General features: G+C 44.9%; 1 protein-coding gene across 2 annotated transcripts in view; it reads left to right on the top strand.

Moving 5' to 3' along the window:
* The first annotated feature begins 8,432 nt into the window (after window positions 1-8,432).
* The window catches only part of ube2g1a (ubiquitin-conjugating enzyme E2G 1a (UBC7 homolog, yeast)), a 90,707-nt gene continuing 79,846 nt past the window's right edge, over window positions 8,433-19,293 (top strand). The window contains exon 1 of one of the 2 annotated variants that reach the window (XM_085964194.1): window positions 8,433-8,590. In XM_085964194.1, coding sequence (XP_085820320.1) covers window positions 8,545-8,590 — 46 coding nt within the window. In that variant the 5' untranslated portion in view covers window positions 8,433-8,544. Of the gene's footprint in view, window positions 8,591-18,640; window positions 18,729-19,293 lie in introns of those variants that run through there. The other variant, XM_085964193.1, reaches the window with a different exon arrangement.

Here is a 19,293-nt window from a genome sequence, read left to right as displayed (position 1 = left end):
ATTGTGAGAGTTTCAGAAATCAGCAAAGGTTGACCAAAAAAATTGATAAAAAGGGAAAAGATAGAATATGAGAGAAAACTAGCAAGAAATATAAAAGCAGATTGTAAGAGTTTCTACAAGTATGTAAAAAGGAAAAGAATAGCAAAAGTAAACGTTGGTCCCTTAGAGGCTGAGACAGGAGAAATTATTATGCAGAATAAGGAAATGGCAGAAATGTTAAACAAATATTTTGTATCTGTCTTCACAGTAGAAGACACAAAAAGCATACCAAAAATGTTGTGGAACCAAGGGTCTAATGAGGGTGAGGAACTTAACGTAATTAATATAAGTAGAAAAAAAGTACTAGAGAAACTAATGGGACTAAAAACCGACAAATCCCCTGGACCTGACGGCCTACATCCTAGAGTTCTAAAAGAGGTGGTTGAAGAGATAGTTGATGCATTGGTTTTGATCTTCCAAAATTCCCTAGATTCTGGAGAGGTCCCAGCGGATTGGAAGGTAGCAAATGTAACACTGCTATTCAAGAAAGGAGGGAGAGAAAAAAACAGGGAACTACAGGCCAGTTAGCCTGACATCAGTCGTCGGTTAATGCTGGAATCCATTGTTAAGGAAGTGGTATCAAGTCACTTAGAAAATCATAACATGATTAGGCAGAGTCAACATGGTTTTATGAAAGGGAAATCGTGTTTGACAAATTTATTAGAGTTTTTGAGGATGTAACTAGCAGGGTAGATAAAGGGGATCCAGTGGATGTAGTATATTTGAATTTCCAAAAGGCATTCAATAAGGTGCCACATAAAAGATTATTACACAAGATTAGGGCTCATGGGGTTGGGGGTAATATAGTAGCATGGATAGAGGATTGGTTAACGGACAGAAAACAGAGAGTAGGGATAAACGGATCTTTTTCAGGTTGGCAGGCTGTAACTAGTGGGGTGCCTCAAGGATCAGTGTTGGGGCCTCAGCTATTTACAATCTATATTAATGACCTAGATGAAGGGACCGAGTGTAATGTATCCAAGTTTGCTGATGATACAAAGCTAGGTGGGACAGTAAGTTGTGAGGAGAACACAGAGTCTGCAAAGGGATATAGATAGACTGAGTGGGTGGGCAGTAAGGTGGCAGATGGAGTATAATGTAGGGAAATGTGAGGTTATTCACTTTGGTAGGAAGAATAGAAAAACAAAATATTTTTTAAATGGTGAAAAACTTTCAAATGTTGGTGTTCAGAGAGATTTGGGTGTCCTCGTGCAAGAAACACAGAAAGCTAGCATTCAGGTACAGCAAGCAATAAGGAAGGCAAATGGCATGTTGGCCTTTATTGCAGGGGGTTGGAGTATCAGAGTAAGGAAGTCTTGCTACAATTGTACAGGGCCTTGGTGAGACCACACCTGGAGTACTGTGCATAGTTCTGGTCTCCTTATCTAAGGAAGGATATACTTGCCTTGGAGGCGGTGCAACGAAGGTTCACTAGGTTGATTCCTGGGAGGAGAGGGCTGCCCTATGAGGAGAGATTGTGTAGAATGGGCCGATACTCTCTGGAGTTTAGAAGAATGAGAGGTGATCTCATTGAAACATACAAGATTCTGAGGGGGATTGACAGGGTAGATGCTGAGAGGTTGTTTCCCCTGGCTGGGGTGTCTAGAACTAGGGGGGGCATAGTCTCGGGATAAGGGGTTGGCCCTTTAAGACTGAGATGAGGAGGAATTTCTTCACTCAGAGGGTTGTGAATCTTTGGAATTCTCTGCCCCAGAGGGCTGTGAATGCTGAGTCTTTGAGTATATTCAAGACTGAGATCAATAGATTTTTGGACTCATGGGGAATCCAGGGATATGGAGATCGGGTGGGGATAGGAGTTGAGGTCGATGATCAGCCATGATCTTATTGAATGGCGGAGCAGGCTCGAGGGGCCGTATGGCCTACTCCTACTTCTTATGTTCTTATAACTGGTGGAAGCAAGACTATTGTAGAAAAATGAATTGCAAATAAGTGTCGCAATGCGAAAAATCAGCCCTCAACCGCAGCAAGCCACAATGTGCCAAAGAAAACACAGATAGAAGCTAAATCGTAAGAGTAAAAACAAAGTTCAAACCAGCTCTGAACAGTACAACACTTTCAATCTTGTGCTTGTTTTATGTGGGCAAGCAGCACTTTAGAAGAGGAACTGTGAGATTTGTATGGATTTGAGAGGTTCAATGTGGCTTGTTCTGCACAGCAACATAAACTCAGAAAATAGGCAGCACTGTGAATCGGGCAAGTGCAGCTCTGTGCCTGAATCAGTAATGCACAGCCTGTACTGTGAGGATCTGTGCTGTAAGTGGAGCCTTGCAAAATTAGCATCGCTGAGCCAGCTGCGTTTAGGAAAATGTGGTCTACATGTGGCCTACCAGGTGGTCCTTAAAAGGTAAGGTTTTCTAATGTACTTACCTGAATATATGTATATATATGGCTCGGTTTCAAATTTTGTTTTTACTATCGCTCCTGTGAACCGCCTTGGGGCGTTTTACTACATTAAAGGCGTTATATAAATGTAAGCTGTTGTTGTTGTGGAGCTGGGAGGAGCACCAGTGCACCACATTAAAACTACGTGGCCCCCTGCCGGCCACCACTCCCCCCCTCACCCCGATCACGACCTTCCACCCAGCCCGATCACCGGCGTCACCCTCCCCGATCACCACCGCCACCCTCCCTCATGGTCTTGGCCATCATTACCCACCCTCCCGATCCCCATTGATGCCCCTCTCCCGGTCGTCCCCCTCTCTGGGTCCCCTTTAAGGAATTACCTGATGGCCGCTGCCGGGGATGCAGCAGCCCGAGTTTCGAGTCCTCTTCTCCGGCGAGCTGCCTGGGGACACCCATTAGGTTTCCACAGCTCACCAGTCGATGATAATGAGGCCCGAGGCCCAATGTTATGTGGCTTCGGGCCTATCCATTTAGCCGTTGATGGGCGCAAATGAATTTCTAGGCTCTGGTCTCAGAAAAAGTGACCATGAAGCTGTCAGATTGTCGTAAAAACCTAACTGGTTCACTGATGTCCTTTAAGGAAGAAAATGTGTTGTCCTTACCCGGTCTGGCCTCTATGTGACTCCAGTCCCTCACCAACATGGTAGACGCTTAACTGCTCTCTGGAGCGGCCTAGCAAACCACTTAGTTGTCTCAAACTGCTGCATCACTATCACCTTCTCAGGGCAACTGGAGATGAGCAATGCGTTCTTCCCAGCGATGCTCTCATCCGAGAATTAATATTAAAATAAAAGCGGAAATGTTTTTTAAAAAAAACAGCTGTCCCGGGAATACAGTATTCTGCAGGGAATAATATAGGAAGTCCAATTCTATCTTTGTTTATTCCTTGTTGTTGGCTTGGAAGAAATGATTTGCATGAGCCTGTTTCAGATGCAGAGGGAGCGTATGAATTGGTCATAACATAGAGATTCAGGATTGGTGGCTGGATTATCCTCAAACATTGGGTGTGATGGTGATAGTTGAGACTGCTTCAGCGAGCGGAAGGTTCCACGTTCCTACTTACTGATCAAAACTGGATGTACATGTTGTCACAAAACACTTTTAGATGTGGTCTGACCAAGATCAACAGCGTTTTTTCAATTTTCTTTTGTTTAATAGGCCCTCGCCGACACTTCATTGGAAGTAGACACGATCCACTACCTGTAACATAGCTTGCTAATCGCTTACAACTATTGGTTTCCCACTTCCTCTTCTTTGATTTCCTTGCACTGTGCCACACCCTGAGTTGAAAGGTTAGGAAGAGAAGCTATACCAGTCTTCAGCCAATGATGCTCTATAAGTAGCTGCTAGGAGGTAAGGTAAGAGCAGCCGAGGGTGATTCATTGTCCAGCTTTCACTTCCTACCTGTGAATTGGCTGCAATGGTTGAAATAAGTAACTCAGTGGGTGTGGCATCATAGATCTGAACCTGATCTACTGCTTTACAGCAGTCTCCAACATGTTGTATGGCAGTGCCGAGCCTATAACTGTGTTTATATAGCTGGTAGTAAATAAAACAGACTTGCATTTATATAGTACCTTTCACGACCTCAGGACGTCCCAAAGCGCTTTATACTCAATGAAGTACTTTTGAAGTGTCGTCACTGTTGTAAAGTAGGAAATGCGGCAGCCAAATTGTGCACAGCAAGCTCCCACAAACAGCAATGTGATAATGACCAGATAATCTGTTTTAGGTGTTGGTTGAGGGATAAATATTGGCCTGGACACTGCTTTTCTTTGAATAGTGCCGTGGGATATTTTATGTCCAGCTGAGAGGGCAGATGGGGCCTCGGTTTAATGTCTAATCTGAAAGACCTAGATCATGTGCTCAAGTCTCTGGACTGGGGCTGGAAACTCACATCTTTCTGAGTGCTACCACTGAGCATAGGCTGACATAATAAGCTTATTCCCTTTCTTTCAACAAAGAGACACAGCATAATAGAAGCCCATAGTCTCAGGATTTATTAGGGCTGATTCAGTGATCCTGGACCACTGCACGAGGTAGGTACCAGCAGAGTGATGAGCTGGCCTCGCCAAATGCTCCAAGGCCAGCTCAAGAATAGAGTTTAAATATACTTCATCTACAGTTTGAGCCTCACACAGGAACTGAGATGAAAGGGACCTCGTAGAATATCACAAGTTGTGCTACGTGAATCTTTAGATGTCCATCTGAACCATGAAAAGGGCTGCTAGTCAAAATTAAAGGGATGCGGTGTCTTTAGGGCAAGTGGCTGTCTGTGGTGATAAAGATCTTGGAGTCTTTTTAAAAGATCAAAAATAGTTCAATGTTTCAGCCTTTACAGGGGTTGTATATGGGAGGATTGACAGCCAAGAGAAAGGAAAAAAAAACAATGGCACGTGGCAATCATCAGTGATTTGGTAGTTACTCAGAACGTGTACTTTGGGATTGCACCAGTACAGTGTCAGTGAGCAGCCATGCCATGCCATTAACTGAGAAAACAGATGAAAGCAATGGCCGTATTGACTGATGCATTCGTCACCTGTTTGTGTGGACAGTGGAAATGAGCCACAGGCATAACAGTTGAGGGCAAAGCTGGTCTTGGCTAACACTAACAGCGCATGTTGCAGGTTGGCGGCAGGTGTCTTTGTTGCCGATGGCAAAGCTCTGCCCTGCTGACCATTAGCATGCTGAATCAGTTGTCTTCACTCATTGGCAGGTAGGTGTGCCACGGTCTGCAGATACGGTGTGGTGCCTGCTGCTCTCCCTGACATGCCTTCTTTCATCATGTACCACTTCAGTCATGAAATACTGTATTTGAGGTGCCTTAAGAACAAATTTAACTTAAGGAGTCAAAAAAAATTGGCCCACCAAAAAGGCTTTGAAAGAACTATTAATAAAAATGATAGGAATATGTAAAAAATGTTTACTAAAAATCTATACTAAAATGAAACTGTAAACATTCCCATAAAAACATCCAAAGAAATCTCCCTCAACCATTGAGCTTCCATAGCTCTCATTCCAAGAAAAAAGAGCAAATGTGCTACAAATACTGCAGGCTTGTGGTGTTTATTTAAATAATGTTGCCTCAAATCGGCGGCATTAATGAAATGAAGGCAAGAAATGAGCTTACACACTTTCATTCACTAAATGCAGAAGAGTGCTCTGCACCTGCTCTCCTGAATCAGCCCTATTATTTGCTATTCCACATTGTGTCACAAAATGACTTTCCTCCCCCTGCCAGAGTCTGCTTGGCTCTGTTTGTAGCACTCTCGCCTATGGGTTAGAAGGCTTGGAGAACAAGCCCCACTCCAGGACCTATGCACCTAATCTAGGCTGACATTCCAGTACAGTACTGATGCAGTGCTGAGAATCAGAGATTCCATCTTTGGATTAAATATTAATGGACCTAGTCTAGTGGTTAGAGAAGGCATTAAAGATCTGAAGAACAGGGAGATGCCCTGGCCCAACATTGCACCTCCATTAAAAACAGATTGTTGTTTAATGGAACTTTCCTGTGTGCAAAATTACTACCTTGTTTGCTTACAGAGATTGCACATTTCGTTGTACTGCACTTGTGCACTAACAATGACAATAAAGTTGATTATTATTATTATTATTATTATAAGTAATTCATTGTATGTGATGCACTCTAAGACATGTCTTCCTATTCTCTGATTATAAAAAAGGCATGCTTGCCTTCTTTTAGGCCTTCTTGCATTTACTAATCGTTTGGTAGGAGTATAAGCAGGAGACATATTTTGAGATCTTTATCAATGCAATTCTAATGCTAAATACTAAGAGGTGTAAATGTGCTTTCCTTTCCCTTGCTGAAGCAGCAATCTCTTACAGCTGGACCGAGATCAGAAACTCACTGCAGGGGCAGTTTGGGGAAACCTGCATAGAAACCATGCCATACAAAAGCAAAATACCGCAGATGCTGGAAATCTGAAATAAAAACAGAAAACGCTGGAAATACTCAGCAGGTCAGGCAGCATCTGTGGAGCAAGAAACAGAGTTAACGTTTCAGGTCAATGACCTTTCGTCAGAACTCATCAGAACTTCGTCAGGAACCATGCCACCTTGGGTTGCCAACACTGGGTGGGCATAATCCAGGAGGTTTCATTACATGACCCCACCCCTTCAACTGCTCCGCCCCCAAACTCCAGTCATTGGCCGCCTGACACGTCAATCCTCACAGCACACCAACTTGCCAATTGGAAAGCAAATAGACTCTTCATTATCTGATTGCATGATGCTTGCCTGTTTAGCTTTTAGTCAAACAGCCTTTTTAGCCATCTTCAATATCTGTATAACTAATTTCCCCTGGCTGGGGGGTCTAGAACGAGGAGTCAAAGTCTCAGCATACAGGGTAGGACATTTAGGACTGAGATGAGGAGAAATCTCTTCACTCAGAGGGTGGTGAATCTGTGGAATTCTCTACCACAGAAGGCTGTGGAGGCTAAGTCACTGAATATATTTAAGGAGATAGATAGATTTCTGGACACAAAAGGCATCAAGGGGTATGGGGAGAGAGTGGGAATATGGTATTGAGATAGAGGATCAGCCATGATCATATTGAATGGCGGAGCAGGCGCGAAGGGCCGAATGGCCTACTCCTGCCCTTATTTTTTTATGTTCTATGTTTCTAATAAATGAAAGTGTTCAAAGATGAAAAAAACATTGTTTTCTTAATGCTCCTATAATTTTTCTCCTTGGTTGCTTGCAGCAGTATCCTGCAGATTAATTGCTGGAGACTCCAGTATAGTCCTGAAGGGTTGGCAACACTAATGCCACCCCAGCCTTATTGCTGCTTTATACTTGCAAGCACAGGCGTAACCACTGTGGGGTTGAGGGGGACGTGCCTCACCAATTTATTTTTTGGCATGGGTTTGTCCCCTCATTGGGTAAGATGTCAGTTGTGGATCAGTGGGTGGCACTCTTGCCTCTGAGTCAGAATGGTTGTGGGTTCAAGTCCCACCCCGGAGACGTCAGCACATAAATCTAGGCTGATACTGCAGTGCAGCGCTGAGGGGGTGCTGCGCTGTCAGAAGTGCCGTCTTTCGGATGAGACATTAAACCGAGGCCCCGTCTGCCCTCTCAGGTGGGCGTGAAAGATCCTATGGCACTATTTTGAAGAAGAGCAGGGGAGTTATCCCCGGGTGGCCTGGCCAATATTTATCCCACAATCAACATAACAAAAACAGATTATATGCTCATGGGAGCTTGCTGTGCACAAATTGGCTGTCGCATTTCCTACATTACAACAGTGACCACACTTCAAAAGTACTTGATTGGCTGTAAAGCGCGTTGGGATGTCCTGAGGTTGTGTAATGCGCTATAGAAATGCACTATAGAAATGCAAGTCTTTCTTTCTTTAAGATGCCAATGTCCCCAATCAACTCTTTCCAGAGTGTTGCTCCTGTTTAAAAGGCAATGATAATGCATGAAAGTCAAGTAAATAATGCCATTTCGTCAGCCTGTTTACGAACAGGATGTCAATGCTTTATATAGAAGAGAGACACATGGGAAGCTTTTCAGCTGTTATTATTGGGCTACTAGTAATAAGGCACCAAGATGTTAACATCCAAGTGCTTCCCTATACATACTCATCGCCACGATATCGTGTTCCATCAGCAGCAGTGCAAAAACACTGGGTGCTGCACTTGACAAGTAATTTAGGAAACAAATTGCGCTGCCAATCTGCAGCGCGCTGTGCATTTCCTACCAAATTTGGGGAGGGAGGGGTGGAGACGGAGAGCAGAGCAGCGCCACAAGGCAAAAAGCGGCACTGGACACAAACCCCGCCCACAGCGGCGAGGACGTCCGCCTGACTGACACAGCGCGCAGCCAATCCGATCGCCAGGAGCCGGGCGCCGCTGGGGGGCCCGGAGCCAACCAATCAGGAAGGAGGGAAGGGAGGAAAAAAGGGGGCGGGGCCGAGCGGCGCCAGCAGGTTGGGGTGGGCGGGCCGGCGGCAGTGCGCGTGCGCGGAGCAGGCCGGAGACCATCTAACTTGCGGCGACAAGCGAGCTGGGGCGGGGGGAAAGGATTTGCCTTTGTGCAGCTTCACGGCCCGGGAACATGACAGAGCCGCAGTCGGCACTCTTACTGCGCAGGCAGCTAGCAGGTAAAGCATATTTAGCGGTCCCTGTCACCTTTATTTCCGAGCCTTTTTAAGACTCTATGGCGACGGTCGTTGCACAACAGCGGGCGATCGGCGCCTCACCAACTCCGCCCGCCACTCACTCGGTTTGGTTTTAACAAACGGCTATTTGTGGGTTTTACGCGGCCCGGGTGGTGGGTTCTCACCGCCTGTTGAAGCCGGAGGCCCCGCTTCTTTGTCCGGTTACGGTCGCGCTGCCCCTTTTTTTCCTTCGGTCGCGCGTCGCCTCTCTTTCCCCCGCCGGGTGTCATTCGCTCCCCCCCCCCCCCCACTATCCCTTCACATTCGCTCTCCCTCCCCCCACTCCCTTCACATGGACCGGCTCGCCCGCCCGCGCATGCGTGTACGGCCTCCCAGCGGGTCCGGTCGCGGCAATGCTGGCTGGCGGCCTGCGCCTCTATTGTTGGCCTTCCTTCTCGTTCCCCTCACCCAACCCATTTTCTATTCCCAAAATGAAGCTTGCACGTACAGTAATGCGCCGAGTTTTTTTTGAATGCAAAACCATACGTTTGTAGGAATCTTTATCAAGAGTAAAATGCAAGAACCTATATTAAGAAGGCATCCATTATAAATTCACACTGACCAAACAATTTTTGCTAGTGTTACATTTATGTAATAGAGAAGGGTGCTCTTGATATTTCAATAGATCAATAAGATGCCTCTTTTTAAATGGGCATTGAAAGTTGTATTAAATTCTATAATGGTATGGTAGCACAGTGGTTATGTTACTGAACTCGTAATCCAACATTAGTTCAAATCCCAACACAGCAGCTGGGGAATTTAACTTCAATTAAATAAATCTGGAATAAAAAAGCTAGTGACCATGGAACTATCATTGTCATAAAAACCCATTTGGTTCCCTAATATCTGTTGGGGAAGGAAATCTGCCATCCTTACCTGGTCTGGCCTATGACTCCAGACACATAGCAATGTGGTTGATTCTTCACTGCCCTCTGAAATGGCCTAGCAAGCCACTCTGTTGTATTCAAGAATGTGGCTCACCACCACGAGGGCAATTGGGGATGGGCAATAAATGCTGGCCTTGCCGATGTCTGCATCCAGTGAATGAATTTTTTTTTTAATGCCAAGCAGGATTGCTGTTATCCTGTAGGATGTACATTGAAGTGGAAGGAAGGTCCCCATAGGTGGAGTGTTCCTAGAATAAAATCATACAAATGCCTGAGGTTTCTTGTGTTAGTGGAACATAACTTTATTCCTAGTATGGAGGAGTCTGACCCTGCTAGTTGTTGAATATGTGGGGTGTGTCCTGGAGTTTTGGCATGGAATGTTGGCTTGGACACTGGCAACTCCCTGGTCTGTAAATACTGATACTAGCTTTTTTTATTCCAGATTTATTTAATTGAATTTAAATTCCCCAGCTGCTGTGGTGGGATTTGAGCTCATGTCCCTGGATCATTAGTCCCTGATGGGTCTTTATTTTACCATCTCCTCAGAGCTGGCAATGCAGCATTTCCTCAGTATTGTGCTCAAGTCCTGGAGTGGGTTTGATATCACAGAAACCCCACAGTGCAGATAGAGGCCATTTCGGCCCATCGAGCCTGCACCGACACATATCCCACCCGATCCCCGTAACCCCTACACCAACACATATCCCACCCTATCCCTGTAACCTCACGTATTTAATCCCCCTAACACTAAAGGTTAATTTATCATAGCCAATCAACCTAACCCGCACATCTTTGGACTGTGGGAGGAAACCCACGCAAACACGGGGAGAATGTGCAAACTCCACACAGACAGTCACCCGAGGCCGGATTCGAACCCGGGTCCCTGGCGCTGTGAGGCAACAGTGCTAACCACTATGCCGCCGTGCTGCCCGTATATAATAGTAACAGGATAGTTAAAGGAAGGGTGGAGCTGATTAGGAACCAAGAAGAATATCACGTGGAGGCAGAGGGTGTGGCAGAAGTACTGAATGAGTATTTTGCATTAGTCTTAAAATAAGAGACTGCTGCCAGTGTCACAGTAAAGGAGGAGTTAGTAGAGAAATTGGATAGGATAAAAATTGATAGGAGGTACTTGAAAGGTTGGCAGTGCCTGAAGTAAAAGTTACCATTTCTATGGTCTGGATGGGACGCATCCTAGGTTGCTGAAGGAAGTAAGGGTGGAAATAGCAGAAGTTCAAGCCCAAGGATCAAAAGGAATTGCAGTCCCCGTTGACTAGTGCGAAAGTACCCGCTATAATGTGATTTGCCTGCTATGCATTTGAGGGTAAAACCATCTGAATGAAGCTGCCTGAGGTCTCCACTTTCCAACTGTGTCCTGTGGTTGCCAACAGTGCAAATAGCTCATTGAAGCTGCTTAAAGACCTGACTTTGCTTCAAATCAGCGGAGCTTTTAAATCGCTAAGTACAGAACTAAACAAAATGGCTGGCACGTTTTAAGCAGCGCCTTGTAATTGTGTGGTAATGACCCGGTTTAGCCGTTTGCCTGATCTGTCCGCTGCCTGTTGTGTAAGTTGTGGGGACTGCATCATTTTGTATAGTAGCTTTTTTGTCTTTGGAATGTCCCCGAGGTCTGTACATCCAATGAATTAATTTTTTTGACGTGTCGTTACTATTATACGGGGAAATGTGGCAGCCAGCTTGCACACCGCAAGTTCCGACAAATGAAAAATATAGTGAATAACCAATTTTTGGTTGAGCAAAGTTAATAAGTGCAAAGATGGCCATCCCCATCCCTCTTGAATGTTGCTATAGTTTTACTGTGCACCTGTACAGTAGTATGCAGCACAATTTTACTTGGTACCTGTGACAATACAGCACTCAATATTACACCAAGTCTGCCTAGATTATATACTGACGTCCTGAAGTGGACCTTGAACCCACAACCTTCTGACTTGAGATGAGGGTATTCTGAACTGAGCCAAGGTAACGAATTCATTATTAAACTGATTATTGTGGATCTAGTTCCCCCCCCCCCCCCTCGGGTTTAAGGTTATTTATCTATCTAATCATCAGTTGCCAGCCAAAATTATCCTTCCACTGATGAGGGCTACGGAGGAACTTAAAACACAGAAATTCAGGAGTTTGCCATCTGTGGGGGCTCAAATGGTCAAGAATATATAATTTTCTAGTGCCAGGTAATCTTTATCTGGACACGAGCAATCTGAGTATTGCCTAGCCCCCCAAAACATTACTATCTTGTACCTCTTGTGTACTGGCAAAGAACAGTCGAGATCCCATGGATTGGGAGAGATTAAGAGCTGCAGGGGGAAAAAATACGAGGAAAAAGCTTGAGTGTATCAAGGACAACACTAAAGGTTTTTACAACTATATTAAAAGAAAGAGGATGGCTGAGCATAATGTAGGCCCCTTAATGACAGACACTTGTGATATTGGAAGTCAGGTAATGGCAGACTTACTAAATAGCTACTTTGTATAGGTCTTCACAGAGGATGAGGAAAGAAAACTAAAAATAAATCAAGGGGAGGAACTAACTAGTCAATAAAAGTTATATTTAAAAAAAGTGGTGGAGACTAACCTTGTTAAAGATTGACAAATTTCCAGGACCTGATGGTTTCCACCTCGGTATTAAAAGTAGTAGGTGAGGAAATTGTTGCTGTTGGTCATGATTCTCAAACTCAATCGATTTCTGGAATTGTCCCCCTGAATTGGAATGTCAGTCACTCCACTAATTGTTGAAGAAAGACTGACTTACATTTATATAGCGCCTTTCACAACCACCGGATGTCTCCAAGCGCTTTACAGCCAATGAAGTACTTTTGGAGTGTAGTCACTGTTGTAATATGGGAAATGCGGCAGTCAATTTACACAGCACGCTCCCACAAACTGCAGTGCGATAATGACCAGATAATCTGCTTTTGTTCTATTGATTGAGGGATAAATATAAGAACATAAGAAATAGAAGCAGGAGTAGGCCAATCGGCCCCTCGAGCCTGCTCCGCCATTCAATAAGATCATGGCTGATCTGATATTGGCCAGGACACCGGGGAGAACTCCCCTGCTCTTCTTTGAAATAGTGCCATGGGATCTTTACATCCACCTGAGAGCAGAACAATAAGAGAGAGACTATTAGGTCTATAATTTCCTAGTTTAACATCTGTTGTGGAGATGTTACTGGAATCTGTTATTGGGGACAGAGTGACTAAGCATTTGGACAAATTAGTTGATCAGCAAGCCAGCATAGGGTAATGGGTAAGTCATTCACACAGAATCACCCAGAAACCCCACAGTGCAGATAGAGGCCATTTCGGCCCATCAAGCCTGCACCGACACATATCCCACCCGATCCCCGTAACCCCTACACCAACACATATCCCACCCTATCCCCGTAACCCCACGTATTTAATCTCCCTAACACTAATGGCTATGATAAATTGACCCATCAACCTAACCCGCACATCTTTGGACTGTGGGAGGAAACCAGAGCACCCGGAGAAAACCCACGCAAACACGGGGAGAATGTGCAAACTCCACACAGACAGTCGCCCGAGGCCGGATTCGAACCCGGGTCCCTGGCGCTGTGAGGCAACAGTGCTAACCACTATGCCACCGCTAAAGAACCTAGCTTATTTTTTGGAGGGGTGGGGGATAACTAATGTGGTAGATAAGAAAGTGATTAGGGATGTTCCAGAAGACATTCGACAAGGTTTCACAAGAGACTGTTTAGAAAAATGAGAGCACGGAATTGGAGGCAACCTACTGGTTTGGTTAGGGAATTGTTGGGAGGTAGGGGATAGTCGGGATAATGGGTACATATTCAAATTGGCAGGTTGTGACTAGAGGTGTCCCCCAGGGATCTACTAGACCACAGCTTTTCACTATTTATAAATGACTTGGATGAAGGAATAGCATAAAGTTGCAAAGGGAAATTGATAGATTAAGTGGGCAAAACTGTGGCAGATGGTGTTCAGTGAGTGTGAGGTCATCTAATTTAGACCTAAAAGATAGACCAAAGTATTTTCTAAATGGTGAGAAACTAGGAACTGTCGATGAGCAGAGAGATTGAGGTCCAAGGAAAGAAATCACTAAAAGCTAGTGGACGTGTGGAAAACATAATTAACGGCTAATGGAATGTTGGCCTTCTCGAGGGGTGAAAGTTGTTAGAGCTGTACAGAGTTCTGGTTAGACTCCATGTGGCGTCCTGCATTCAGTCCTAGACACTGCAGCTCCACGAAGGATATATTGACCTTGGAGGGGGTGCAGTGCAGATTCACCAGAATGATACTGGGGCTAAGGGGGTTAAATTGAGGATAGATTGCACAGACTAGGCTTGTATTCCCTTTAATATAGAAGAGGGGGATCTAACTGAGGGGTTTAAAATGATTAAAGGATTTGGTAGATAGAGAGAAACCATTTCCTCTAGTGAGTGTTCAGAACAAGGGCATAACCTTAAAATTAGAGCTAGGCTGTTCAGGGATGATGTCAGGAAGCACTTCACACAAAGGGTAGTGGAAACCTCTCCCAAAAAGCTGTTGAAGCTGGGGTTAATTGAAAATTTTAAAACCAAGATTTATTTTTGTTTGGAAATGGTATTCAGGGTTACAGAACCAAGGCAGGTAGATGGATTTAAGATGCAGATCAGCCATGATCTAATTGAATGGTGGAACAGGCTCCTCCTGCCTATGTAACCCATAAGTTGGGTGAATTTGAAAAATCCAAATGGCCTGTGCTGAGTGAACTGATTTTCACCAGGGCAGCATGAGTGCTACATATAGATTTGGTGGAGGGGTGGGTTAGGGGAGAAGAGGACGGGAGTTTTGGCCAGGGATTTTGCTCCTGCTTGTTGACTTCTGACCCCTGCTAAAAGCGTGTGGATATTAAGTTATGACCAGTCAGACTTTACTGATTCAGCTCCAGGCTGAATAGCCTCCCAATGCCATTGTCCAATAGTAATGTAAATAACCATTTGCCAGTTGGAGGTGATTGGCTACCATTGGACCATAATCCAAGGAAAGAAAGTGGGGGGGGATTGGACAGGGGAGGATGAAAAGTTGGAAGTAAATACTCATTTCTAGGCTATGCTTAACTTTTTGTGTGATTTGAGATCTAATGAATCACATTTCAAAATTGAGGTGATGCAAGCTGCACTAGTGTGATTTCTAGTGTCCCAAGCATTTGCAGCTTCCAGTGAAGTTGAATTTTTTTTAATTAGCTGTCCAGTGAGTAAATCTACTCCGATGTGACCCTGCGCCAGATAGAGCAAGAATATCTGAAGATTGACTCTTGGTCTATTTTGAATTGGTTGAACTAGGGTAGGGCGGTGTCTGGAAAACTGCAGTTGACTGTGAATGCTAGGCTTGGGTGGGGTAGCTTTGACCAAAGTTTCTATTCGATTGATTGCTAGCAATGTTCCAGCTAGTGAGCCAGCTTTTACATTGAAAAAACTGCACAGCCTGTTAAAGGGGCTGCATAGCCCAAATACAAATTTCAGGAAGCATTGTTAGCTAGGTAATGATGCACTCTGCCCCCACAATTGAATAGCCTGCCAATATTTTGTCTAGGCTTGCATGAAAACTAGCCACGTGGGTGAGTTATTAGAAGGCGGTTGGCACTAGTTCAACAATATCTGCAGATGCTGCCTTCTGTAAAGGAACACTGCTTAGAATTTTAATGCTATTACATATATCATGGTTATGGTAAGCATTGCATGCTTCACACAATCCACATGCACATCTATGGCAAAAATAAATATGCTGGTCTAGTATTGGAAAATACATTATGCCTTACAAAAAATAACATTTGGTTCACTGTGTAACTTGGTACCAGAATCCACCCCATTGAAAATTGTCCAAAATTCACAATTGTTTTTCAAATTGCTGTGACTGCAAACTGCTTTCAGTACATTGCCTGCTTTTTGAAAGGATGCATAATACAGTACAACTCTTTCCAAACTGTTGCACTAGAGGAATTTTAAATCCTAGTTTTATCCCTTTTGCTAGAGTATGAATGGATGAGCAGGTGGAACTGTATGCCAGAATGTAGTATAGCTAGTCTATGGGTAAACTCACTTGACTGTCACTTGTCTTTAGATTACTCTGACGAGGGCACCAAGGATTCTCTTGGTTGTCCTGCCTCCAATGCCCGACCAACTGGGCCAATCTGATTAGGCAGACGGGCGCGCCACTGTTTTGACTATTGGTTGGTCTATTTGAGCTGCTAATCTTGGTGGTATTCTGTCAGAGTACCAGCATGCAGTGCTGCAATGGAGCATCACTGACTTGATCTCAGTTGAACACCATGGGAGTCCTAGTAAGGTTTGGTGCCTCCTTGCAGCGCAAGTAGTGCACTTCCCAGCGGCTGGCCAGAGTTCTTTGACCGAAGTAAGAGCTGGCTGCATTTGACCAGTGTAGCCAGGTGAGGCCTGGTCAAACGTGACCATAAAGTGAACTTTTAAAAGCCTGGAAACTTGCTTCTCTATGCTTAGAGTTTAATCTGCTGAATTAAACATGAAAGATCTTTTACCTTTTTTATTTGATCGTGCAAGGATGTTTTTGAATTTTTAATCTTTAGTCTCTATTGGGAAGTTTATTGGTAACTGGCTAAGTTCTGCTCTTTCACAAATCTGTGCCCAAAATGTTGGAGTGTCACACAAGCAACTAAATTCATGCATTCATTTGTACCTAATGAAGAATGGCAGATGGCTGTCATTTTAAGCCTCGATCATGTGAGCATGGCACTATTTGGGGATAGAAATGACCTGGCCAATATTACCCCTCAATCAACATTACTAAAGCAGATGATCTGGTCACTATCACATTACTGTTAGTGGGAGCTGCTTGTTTGCAAATTGGCACCGTGTTTCCTACATTACAACAGTACACTTCAAAAGTACTTCATTGGCTGTAAAGTGCTTTGGGATGACCTGAGGTCGTGAAAGGCGCTACATAAATGCTAGTCTTGTTTTTATTTACTAAATCTCATGCTTAACTGTTACCTGAAACTACCATCATCATAGAATATTACAGCAGAAATTGCCACTTTCCAAAAGATAGGGAATTTGATTTGCAAGTATTTATCCAGTTCCCCTTTGAAAGCTACTATTGTATCTGCTTCCACCTGTGTCCTCTGGTTACTGACCACCTTCTGGTGGAAACTGCTTTTCCTTTAATGCAATCAAAACCCCTCTCTTAAATCCCCCTTAATCTTCTCTGCTCCTAAGGAGAACTATCCCAGCTTCTCTAGTCTGTCCACCAATGTGCCCTTTTTTTCATGCATAGTCCCTTTAAATTTGCTGCATGGCCGCGCATGCCTGGTATCTTCCAGCCGCAACAGAATTGATGCGTGGCCACGCACCTTAGGGGGAATGTTGCTGTCCACATAACTGAAGTCCCTCATCCTTGTAATTACTTTCAGATGAATCTATGGCTTGGCACTCTACTTGCTGAGCAGTAAAGGTTAGGTTTATTCATCAAACTTCACGTACTGCTATTCACTTGTGTACCCGTGAAGAATGGCAGACGACTGTCCTTTTAAGCCTAGATCATATGAGCATGGCACTGTTTGGGGATAGGAATGACTACTATTTTCCAACTAGCTGGTACTAAATTACAGAAGTATGATGCACCGCTTTCATATCCCCCCTCCCCCCCATCACTTCTGCCAAATATCTATTGAAGTCATGTTTTGAACTTGCTCACAATCTGCTTTCACTAAGCTCTCCTGAAGTGCTGCAAGGAGAGGTGAACAAATTTAAATACTCTACACGGAGCTTGGTAAATATAGTCAATGTATTCCATCCATATATATATGTCCACTGTCAAATCTGTGATCTGTTCACCTTCCCTCTTGAGCTGGAGTCTTTCTCCCCTTGTGAATTTATTGCATCCAGCCCATTTCTGTTCAATTTATCTATCCTTCCTTGCAGTCATGCACTGATTTCAGTGAGTTATCCAAAAGTACCTCCCAATCTCTGCCTTGCTGACTAAATCTATTAGCTTGTATTTTTCATAGCCATTTTCCCATTTCCCACACTTGTTAGATGGCATCTGCTTCTTCACATTCCTCCATGCACTCTGAATAGATTTCAGAATTTGTGACTAAAGCACCCTCTGCCACTGCATTGGGGAAAAAAGCTCTCAAACGACTTGATGTTCTTGCCAGCATGTAATTTATCAATGTGACAAGTTCCTGTAATGTACTGCAATATGTATTTATATATTCTCTTGCAATGTATTCTGTGCCTGTTTAGTAAATTTGAATTAAGTTTTATTGTAGCCACTACTTTTGAAGATGCTGCCAATGACTTTTCTACTGAAAGATGCTGCAGCTTGCAATTAACAAAGTTCTTTTAAAGTTGGGTTTGCTTTCCTGGGTTTTCCTGTTTTAATATATCTTCTCTTAGGCAGTCCCTCGGAACCGAGGATGACTTGCTTCCACATTAAAAATGAGTTCTCAGGTGACAGATAAGTCCAATGCGGGACCTACAGTCTCTGTCACAGGTGGGGCAGATGGTGGTTGAAGGGGCAGGTGGGTGGGGTGCTTGGGTTGACGTGCGCTCCTTGAGCTGCCTGCGCTTGGCTTCCGCTTGCTCCCGGCGAAGAGACTCTTTGTTCGGCACCTTCCCGAATGCTTCTCCACTTTGTGCGGTCTTGGGCCAGGGATTCCCAGGTGCCGGTGGGGATGTTACACTTTTTCAAGGAGGCTTTGAGGGTGTCCTTGAAGCGTTTCCTCTGCCTACCTGGGGTTCTCTTGCCGTGCCGGAGCTCCGAGTAGAGCGCTTGTTTTGGGAGTCTCGTATCAGGCATGCGGACAATGTGACCCGTCCATCGGAGCTGATCGAGCGTGGTCAAAGCTTCGATGCTGGGGATGTTGGCCTGAGCAAGAACACTGACGTTGGTGTGCCTATCCTGCCAATGGATTTGCAGGATCTTGCGGAGGCAGCGTTGGTGGTACCTCTCCAGTGCTTTGAGGTGCCTGCTGTACATGGTCCATGTCTGTGAGGCATACAGGAGGGCAGGTATCACTGCTGCTCTGTAGACCATGAGCTTAGTGCCGGGTTTGAGGTCCTGGTCTTCAAACACTCTCTTCCTCAGGTGACCGAAGGATGCACTGGCACACTGAAGGCGGCGTTGGACTTCGTCGGCGACATCTGCCCTTGTTGACAGTAGGCTCCCGAGGTATGGAAAGTGGTCCACGTTGTCCAAGGCCTTGTCGTGGATTTTGATAATCGGGGGGGCAGCACTGTGTGGCGGGGGCAGGTTGGTAGAGGACCTTTGTCTTAGGATGTTTAGTGTAAGACCCATGCTCTCGTATGCTTCGGTGAAGGTGTTGACAATGGTTTGGAGTTCGACCTCCGAGTGAGCGCAGACGCAAGCATTGTCTGCATACTGTAATTTGACGACAGAGGATGGGACGACCTTGGATCTGGACTGGAGGCGACGGAGGTTGAACAGTTTCCCGTTTGTTCTGTAAATTAGCTCCACTCCAGTGGGGAGCTTACCGAGGGTGAGATGGAGCATTGCAGCAAGGAAGATTGAGAAGAGCGTTGGTGCGATGACACAGCCTTGCTTGACCCCGGTTCGTACGTAAATTGGGTTTGTGGTGGAACCGTTGGTTAGGATCACGGCTTGCATGTTGTCGTGAAGCAGGCGGAGGAGGACAGATGAATTTGAGGGCAGCTGAATTTGAGGAGGACACTCCATAATAAACTCCCAGGTCTTCACAGTTGGTTGCAGTGCCACA

This window comes from Somniosus microcephalus, chromosome 22 (genome assembly GCF_052327205.1).
Source record: "Somniosus microcephalus isolate GS21.2 chromosome 22, FLI_Smic_1.0, whole genome shotgun sequence".
Classification (NCBI taxonomy): domain Eukaryota; kingdom Metazoa; phylum Chordata; class Chondrichthyes; order Squaliformes; family Somniosidae; genus Somniosus; species Somniosus microcephalus.
Note: the sequence above shows the minus strand (reverse complement) of the source record. Positions and strands in the feature narration are given on the sequence as shown.